The sequence below is a fragment of the Chaetodon trifascialis genome, chromosome 13 (genome assembly GCF_039877785.1).
Source record: "Chaetodon trifascialis isolate fChaTrf1 chromosome 13, fChaTrf1.hap1, whole genome shotgun sequence".
Classification (NCBI taxonomy): Eukaryota; Metazoa; Chordata; class Actinopteri; order Chaetodontiformes; family Chaetodontidae; genus Chaetodon; species Chaetodon trifascialis.
This window is the reverse complement of record NC_092068.1, coordinates 10,417,216-10,426,622: the sequence shown is the minus strand read 5'-3', so window position 1 is coordinate 10,426,622 and position 9,407 is coordinate 10,417,216. Positions and strand designations below refer to the sequence as shown.

Genomic DNA, 9,407 nt, shown 5'->3' with positions numbered 1-9,407 from the left:
CTGTACTGCACCTGAATTGTAATTTTGCCGCCATAGATCAGCTACTTTTACAAAATGAAAATATGTATATGTCTCTGTTTATGACGACAGCAGGTCTGCTCCTGACTCCTGGCACATTCTAGTCCCCTGCTGCCTCCAGTGCAATTAATGATCTTGCTTACAACATTAGCACCACAATCATGAAAAATCACGCTGATGCACAGAGTCCCCCAACATATTGAGTTCAATTCATCAAGGGCTTCATGCTCATTGCCGATGTCAAACTTAGGCTCAGCATTATTGAGTGCCTTAGTAATCAAGTAGCGGCCATAAGCTCCCAGGAGTGATTATCTTTTTGAACATACAGTTGACAAAGAGATATGGTCCGCCTCCAGATTCAGTTAATGACTCATCTTACTTTGGGGTTTTATGGTGTGTCAGGCACTCAGAGAATGTAAAACTGAGTTTAACTATATAAAGCGTCTGTTAATCCATTGTTTTGTCACTGCTTGAGCAAGTCGGATTTTTTTAACTTCATCCACAACAAAAGCACAGCACTTGTAAACAGTCTTTCTAAGACAAAGATATGAACAAGAGTAGAAATCCTCTTTTTCGACTTGCTGTCTTTTTTATCAGCAGACACATCGAGCTTACTCATTGGTTCCACAGCTCAGTGTGGTAAGCTGGGAATTCAACACTTTTCTTTGATTGCAATGACATTCTCTATCTCTGGAAACTTGAAAACATGTGATGGCCATGTCAAGGACTCATTCTTTGTGACTGCAATCTGTATAAAGTGAAGATTGTAGAGATTGTTTGCCATGCTGTCAGTGTCTTCACGCCTTTACAGAAGTGATTGCACATCAAAAAGCCATACTTAAGGGTTGTAGCCTATTAAAATTCATATTAAGGATGAGGAAGCATAATGTGGAGTTCAGTGGGAGGCAGAATAGAGTTTGAGTTTGACAGACAAAAAGCAGGGTGTGTAAGTGGCATGAAGATAGCGGTCATCAATCAACAGACAGCTCTCCCTGACATTGTAAATCACTGCAGTGCCGAAGGGCGTCATCTGTCGCCATCTCCTAATGTCAGACAAAGTATATACCCATATCACTTCTTACAGAGGGGATGTACAACCAATATGTACCACTTGTTTTGTTTATTTTGCATCAACAATCATACACATTCGTTGGTCTCCCAGCACTGTAGCACGTAAACACAGGACGTGAACACCAGTTTGTCCATCTATTGTCATCAGTGGACAAGCCTGTGGATGTTTATCCTACACCAGAAAAAAATGTTAAGCAGCACAGTAAATCAAAAAAAGATCTGCTTCATTAAAAAGACCAGGTAAAAGAAAATAACAAATTCAATTACAAACCAACATCAGTGCAATCCTGTAGGTTATACAGTATGCCTCTGCAGATACTCAGACTGTGTGATCACATTGGGAGGGAGTGCTCAGCAGTTCAGAGTGCACAGAGTTTTTAACAGAGAAGTAAAAGTCCATAAGATAAACAGCCTCTAACACTAATCAATCATTGATCTTTTTGTTGTAAACAAAACCAAGGCGGCAGAACAATTAGCAGTATACGTTAGATGAAATGGAACAGTTCTGCCCGTGCTGTAAGCACTGCAGTGCGGACAGATTTAGATACAAAACCAAATAAATCTTTCTCTACTGTGTAGTGGTGAGTGGTGATAACTTTAATTTCACTGTAAACCTAACGAGACTGGTCTAAATGAAACCTCCCTGGAGTGACAGAGATGTGTGTCGGTGCAGAGCAACATGCTACAGACAGATACTGTAGAGGTTATGTGTCTCATTATATCTAGTGCTCTCTAATCTAAGACCCCTCAAGCCCAAAGTGCCCCGTTACAAGATTCAAAGTATCAAAAAGCTGCAGATTCAGTTGAAACCACTCAAATACAAATGTCTGATGAAATTTTAATTTGATGTTTAGTATCTTACAGCCTTTTTCACTTCCTTTTTAATGGTGTTCCGAACTGATTCATGACATGAAACGCTCATTGTAGAATATAGAATGTGAAGTATTGCTGCTCTATATGTGCATTCTATGCAAGCATAGAAGTAATAAACATACTGTAGCATATTCATCATATAAGATATCTTTGTGGGCAGCATTGGCCACAATTGTGGCATCATATACATTTCAGAATTTACATATATTCATATATACATGCACATCTAGTGCAAGATTTTTTTTTTCTTCATATTTTAGAACTTTTGCTCATCCGCGTACTTGGATGATAAAACATCTTGAAACATATATTTTGGTCCTACTCAAGTGGACCAATTACTGAAATTAAAACCACACAAGACCCTTTCATAGGTCTGAGATCTTTTTTTAACAATAGTGACAAAAATAAATAAGAGAAAGTGACACTATGCACAAAGTGATAATTTTCTATTTCAACATAAGTGCACTGAAAATCAGTCAAATGTGTGCACAGGGGTTGTCAAGCATAGAAGATGAGCTCAGGAATCTGCCCCCCCTGCACCCCTGTGCCGTTAGTGCTGTCCGAGGAACACTGGAACTGAAATGTCACTTTCCCACACTGCACCTCTGTCATCCCTTCCTGTCCAAAGTAGCTCAGCTCGTTGCCGTCCAGAACCACGCTGGCAGTGTAGAAAGTATCGGGCTCGATCTGGACCGGATACTCAAACCACACGGGGAAGGTGTTGCTGGAACCGTCGGAGAAGTATTTGCTGAGGTTTTGTCCCAGCAGTACTCCTTGACGTTTCAGCTCTATCTTGGCACTGTACTCTGCTGAGCCACAGCTAGATCCATACAGTCCAAACCCAGCGATGAAAACTCTTTTATCCACTGCGAACTGTATACTGTCACAGCGGCCCCGATAGCGCCACTGATTGCTTCGGTAGGCACAGGACTGGAATCTGTGGCAGCGCTGGGGTGTCAGGCCCTTTCTAGGCTGGCTGACAAACTCCAGCTCAGGCTTTTTAGCTGCTGTGTACCACAGGAAGATGTCATTGGTCTCAGTAAGCGTCAACACGCCCGACTGGGCTGCTCCATTGGCAAAATCATCCAGAGCCATTGTCGGGATACGTATCAGGTACATGGCCTTGCCCAAAACCTTACGCTTGTTATCAGTCGACGAGGTGAGCTCCTGTCTCTGGCACTCAGCCTCAGCCCAGTTGAGCGCCGCCTCAAATACCACTATCTCTTTAGCGTTGAGTGTTTCTCGCTGTAGGATACTCTCCAGGGTCTGGGCATCGATGTCACAGAAGCCCTCCGAGCGTAACGCCAGCTCGGCCTGGGCATCAATCACCTCCCAGCAGCGCTGTGTCAGCTCCGGCTCCTCGAACAGGCAGCTCTGGGAGAGTAACACACAGGCATTCTTGGCACTCAGGCTCGTCTCCAGGAAGTTGACGCAGGCACGTGCCAGGTGAGGGACTATGTACTTCTTGGCAGCATACAGAGTGGCCAACACTGTGTCAGCACTCAGGTCAATCTCATCACAGTAAATGTACCTGTTGACATAAAAATATGACGTTCTCAGCTTCATAGACAATAGATCAAACCCCACAGAAATGACGTGCAAAACAACATGATGTATAAATGTTTTGTCAGAAGATAATTAGGTCACACTTTTATATTCTATTCACATTTGCTAGTTTGCTTATTAGCATACATACAGTATATGGAGTATTTGTACTGGCTCTTTCTTAATTATTACACTTCATTTACCTCCCTCATTCTGGGGGGTTCTGGGGTTAGAGTTATCATAGTTTATTGGATATTATTGTTATTTATGTACAACTTCCTTACTTAAAACCAATAAGCAGTAATTAAGAGGTTATTGAGGAGTTATTGGCCCAGTAGTTGTAGAATATGGCCATGCAGAATAAGACATTAGTAAGTGCTTTATAATGACTAATAAAAGCCAATATGCTAACTTGCCAACTTGCTAATAAGCAAGTAGTTAATGGTGTATATGTATGTCTACCTTCATAGAAATTGTTACAGATCCTTACATCGTTAAAAACAGACCAACAATGCGACCAACAATAAAGCTACGCTCAAAAAAAAAACCCAAAAATATCTTCATTTGACATTTTTACTTGATTATGGTGAAAGTGAGTGATTTCATAGTATTGTAAGCAATGATAACAATGAAAAATTCAGTGAAATCACGGTACAAACTAATGAAACTGGCTAACATCATAGTATTCCTCCTACACCCTTGTCTACCACCTACTAGCCTGCCTGCAAAGAGACAGAAAATGAGACTCAGAAAGGAGGAGGTAGAGAAGAGTATGGAGAAATTCAGCATGAAAAGCAGAAAGCAAATGAGAATAACAAAAAAGGACAGTGAATGAAAATAGAGAAAGAACTTGTCACTTGTCTTTTTGTCTGTTAGGGTAAGTGTTAAGCAGTTTTTTTTGTAACGGTTGTGTACATAAAGATGACAATATTGGTTTGAAAAGGGGCATTGTATGATCTCAGAACAGGGTCGGTTGAATGAAGTGCCCTGTATTGAGTTTAGACAGAGGAGAATCCTTACTTCAACATTGCCAGAAATGCTGCCGGTTCCACATCTGGAATATGGATTTCATCCTTGTTCTCAGCCAGTTCACCATAAAACATGGCATGGAACACTGAGCTGCCCACAGCCAAAACATACTGTTGAAAGAAGAAGAGAAAACAAAGTGAAAGCAGAAATGAAAACATGCCACAGTTTATCTGTGATGTCACTGGAAACCACATGATATGGCGCGCCATTTGGTGAAAAGACAGAGATTGTTTGAAGTGGGAATTGCACTAAATGCGATTAGTTCACATGAAGCTCTTGCTTTTTACATAAAAACACAAATCTCTTTGTGAATATTGAACAGCACCTCAATTCTAATCACTGGAGGGATTGAACCTGTTGAGTTTCGCACATAATGAGCAGTTCTCAGCCAGTTGCTATTTCCCCCGAGGACAGGGAGGCATATTTCTAATGAATAAGACTGCCTCTGATAAAAAAGAGAAAACACGCAAAAAAAAAAACCCCCAAAAAACAAGACACTGGAAATCCTAATAACACAACTGAACAGAGTGCAGCACAAGTTCAATTTGCTAAAATTAATGACTTATCTGAACTTATGATGAAATCAGATGCAACACAATGCTGCTAATAATGTCAGTAATAGGCAATTTATACAAGGCTATGAATTCTGTAATTACACTGCAAGTGCCTTCAAGGTCTGTGTGTGCATGTGTGTGTGTGTGTGTGTGTGTGTGCGCGCTCTTTTTTTTGTGTGCATGTGAGCAACACAAGTCTGTGTAGGTGGGTATGTGGGTGGTATAAATTTTCTCAAAAAAAGGCACACAGGCTTTCTCCAAAGTAAATTGCAATGAACCCAGCCTAAAATAAACCGTGCAAATGATGTTTGTGAAAACAGTGCCGCTGTTGTTGTCACTGAGGTACAGAGAGGTCGGCTGAAAGACAGTTGGTTTATATGGATTTAGAGACAAGTATATAAATACAGCATATTAGAATAAGATTGGTCTCACCTCTTGACCCATTGTATTTTACAGATGTTCACGTAAATGACTGCTTTTAGCTGCTCGCTGCATCCTCCGTCTTGTAAGGATATAACTTTGCAAATGAAACCATAATGCATATCTGACTTCCTGCCAAATGGACACACTAAAGATCGCTGCCCTGAACGTCATTTTATCCCACTGGCATAATGTCTAAGCATAAAGTGCAGTCAAGTCATCCTCAATGTCCTTCTGTAACTGCTTTCTATAAATGCACCAAGGGCACTGCAGCTACCAATCATAGATAATACATTTGAGTCCCATATAAAGAAGAAAAAAGATGACCCAGGCAGAGCTCATCTGACAGCTTCGATGTGGAATGGATAGCCGAGCCAAGTCATGGCTGCAAAATCACTTACCAGATTTAATGTGAATGTTATAATCATATTCAAACAGAGCAGACATAATGATGTGCTTCTCGATGAGGCACATGGTCCAGGCTACTATAAACCTTAATGAATCATTTATAGCATGTGAACATCTTGAAAAAGCAATGAAGTCAGAGGGCGGATTGAACAAAGAAGTCATATTGACTTATTATAATAACAATCATGGCTATTTATAGTAGATAGGTAGATAATTAAGTAGATAGATTTATAGTAGATAAGATAACCAAGTGCAAAAGCATTTCTGGGATGTTGAGTTGGAAACACCTCACTCTTTGCCTTCTCTTTGTAACTGTGTGCTGTTGGATGTGTTTGATTAAAAGTTGAGTGATTGCAGAGCTGTCTCTGAAAAGCTGAGCGAGAGCAGAGACAAAGGCGATCCATTCTGTGTGAGATGACTGCTGAGGAGGATATCCCTTCCTCCTTCGCTCACTCTGTGCCTCTATCCTTCAGCCTCATTTACATAAATAATTGAGGACTGTCTCGAAAAGACACATGGTGCGGAAGTGAGAGCGGAGCACAAAGGATTTTGGTTCCATTACTGCTGGCGATGAGGAAGATTATTTATACGCTGATATGATATGAACAACACTGGGTCTGATTGCTTGTTTGTTAATTTCCTCCCTGCTTCCGTGATTTTACTGGTTGATGAAAATCTTACTCTGTGTCCCGGCAGCCGCTGAGTCCTTCCAGGCTGACCCACCACGAAGTGAACATCTGCCATCAGCTCATTATTGAACATTACTGAATTTCTAGAAAGGGGAAGAAACAAAACAAAGGGAGAAAATGAATTTTGCACATTTCAGTCTGTACATTTGTTTTAGAAGAGAATAAGAGGAGAGATTTTAAGGTGAGATTAAAAGAGGATTGATGCACTTAAACAATCATATGTATTTTATGTGAATAATAAAACTCATACCAATTAGTGGCAGGAGTCGTTAACAGAATTTCAAGCAAAAATAGGAAATTATGTCTATATTAATCGTTTCTGCTACTCCAAAAATAAGAGTTTTATAATTGTTTGGTATCCCACTTGTTTCCAGAGAGACTGAAGACATTTAATTGCTTTGCAATTCTTGTAGAGCACACTAAAACACACACACACACACACACACACACACACACACACACACACACACACACACACACACACACACACACAAAAGCTCAATCATATTTCAGTGTAAACTCTTTAAATCTACATATAGACAAGCAAACTAGACAATGAACTGAATGGAAAATCCCCACTGTGAAAGAATGGGACCAACAATAAAGCTGCGTTCATATATTATTGAGTAGGGGAACATGTCACAGGGGTGGGTAAACAGCCCCATGATGTTCTGGAGAGACAACAAAGCCAAGTCGGAAAGCACACATTTTGCTGTGGACAGCTGGGGTCTTTTACTGATAGGCCAAGGTAAATATTTTGCTTTTAGCACAGAGCAGCCTCTGCCTGTTGTGCATATCAAACGCACCCGGTGCCTGTCCGCCCTCTGTTATGTCAGAGCGGCAAAGTCTGCAGGAGCAGGGGAGGGTGTAAACAGAGATACCCCCAGCAGACTGAGGGCAGGGCAGAGGGAACACCCATGCTCACAGCCACGCACACGCACACGCACACACACACACACACACACACACACACACACACACACACACACACACACACACACACACACACACACACAGACCTCAATATACAACAGTAATTGCCTTACATGAATGTTTTTACACATTTTTAGATTAAATGGAGGTTCTGTTGAGAAATCTTGCAATTAAAAAGCCCTGGGATATGCAGTTCTTATATACTGGAACTTTTTGAAATATTCTTATTAAAATTAATCTTCCCTGAATGCAGTGTTGATGAAAAGAAGCAGAAATAGTCCCTGGTTCAGAGAGAGGCTCGCTGGCTGTACCCACCTTTCTCTTATAGTGGAGTAGAGTCCCTGCCAGTTACAGTTCTGTATGGTGTTGTTGTTGTTGAGGTTCTGCTGCTGGTACTGTTGCACGGTGGTGGTGGATGCCGGCTTTTTGGTGGGAAATATGTCCGCTGCCATCTTCTTCTTCTTCTTGCTCCTCAGAGTGATAATCTCATAACAGACTGGGGGCAGCTTGGAGCTGCCACTGGCATTCCCTTTCTTGGAGCTTTTACTTGACTTGCTTTTCACTGACTCGGGAAGCATTAAGAAGAAAGTCAGACATTTCATGTTCCTTCCCTTGGCATCGACCATGAGTGTGTTCAACTGCCGAGCAGTGGGAGTGCATGCAGAGAAGACATTCACCAGCAGCAGGCAGGTGCGAGGGAGGACTGGGGGGGACTTGGGAAGAGGACAGCAGCTGGTCTGTGCTCAGCAGTGCAGTAGTCAGAGTTCCTGGATAAAGTCTCACCTTTTGGGAACCAACAGGATAACTCTCTTGTTTTGGACGTTTTTGTCGCTCCAGGCTCAGACCGGCGATCCGAAGGCACTTTTCCTGTGCGAAGTTTGATCTGCTGACGGAGAGGATCTCAGTGTTCCCATCCCTGCTGGTCCAGAGTGATGAGATCAGCTCTTCAAATCACTTCTTTTTCTCCTCGGCTCCCTCGCCTCTCTCACTCGCAGCTTTGCCGAGGGTTGGCCTGACAGCCCCAGATTTAGTACAGCTGCAGTGGTCCTTAGGCAGGCAACAGTATTTACTCAATTCCTTTCACTTCCCACTCTTACTCCTCGCTTCTCTTTCTCTTTCAGCCTTTCTTCATCTGTGGATCTACCTTTTTCTCCCCAGTGCTTCTTCTTTTTTTCCCTCCCTCTCCTCCATGGAGCAGAGTCATCTGCAAGATGCTGTCGCCGTGGATGCTGTGCTGCTCTGCTCAGCCACTCGTTCTGCTGACTACAGAGGTTGAATGAGAGAGCGCAGAGGAGATAGAAAGCCCCCCCCCCCCCCCCACGAGCCCGCCCCTCACAGCACAGCACACAGCTCTCTCCTCAGCTCAGCCAATGGTAGTGCCCAGTATTCATGATTGGCTAATGCATCCTAGTGCAGCACATACTTGAATATGCAATAGTCAACGTCTCAATTAAAGTGACAGCCATGGCCCATAAGAATGATATATTCATTTACAGTTTTGCTTCCTGTGTTTGCTTTACCTGCAGCCACATCATTCAGTTTGCACCACAGTAAATCTAGTAAATCTAGACTCCATGTTATAATTCAAAAGGGCAATGCAAATTTACATGCTCTTTTTAAGGGCAGAATTTGCTTAATTCATGCATCCTCTGACAGTCGTATTTCCTTTTTAATGAGCTTTTCATAAACGTATACAGTTGAATTTGCAATTCATTAGTCTTCGCTGCTTTGATTGGACTTCTGACCTCTTAAGTTTTACCAGTACAAAATCTTTCCAGAGGAACAAGTCCACACATGGTGTATAGGCAAAAGCTTCATGTCAAACTGAACATCATACACAAGCTATTCTTATACTACTAGGATTGGA

The 9,407-nt window shown here is 42.0% G+C and overlaps 1 protein-coding gene across 1 annotated transcript; it reads right to left on the bottom strand.

Annotated features, from left to right (window-relative positions):
* Positions 1-1,123: 1,123 nt before the first annotated feature.
* Positions 1,124-8,922, bottom strand: btbd3b (BTB (POZ) domain containing 3b). Its single transcript, XM_070977894.1, has 4 exons — positions 7,856-8,922; positions 6,600-6,690; positions 4,528-4,646; positions 1,124-3,493 (listed from the first exon to the last, which is right to left on the bottom strand). The coding sequence occupies exons 1-4, from the start codon at positions 8,164-8,166 to the stop codon at positions 2,461-2,463; spliced, it is 1,554 nt and encodes a 517-aa protein (XP_070833995.1). The 5' UTR covers positions 8,167-8,922; the 3' UTR covers positions 1,124-2,460.
* Between the last annotated feature and the right edge of the window lie 485 nt (positions 8,923-9,407).

Coding starts and splice junctions, on each gene's coding strand:
- btbd3b (XM_070977894.1), bottom strand. CDS start 8,166: ATGGTCGATGCCAAGGGAAGGAACATGAAATGTCTGACTTTCTTCTTA. Junction 6,691..7,855: donor TACTCCACTATAAGAGAAAG/GTGGGTACAGCC, acceptor TCCCCTTTCTAG/AAATTCAGTAATGTTCAATA. Junction 4,647..6,599: donor AGCGGCTGCCGGGACACAGA/GTAAGATTTTCA, acceptor TTCTTTCAACAG/TATGTTTTGGCTGTGGGCAG.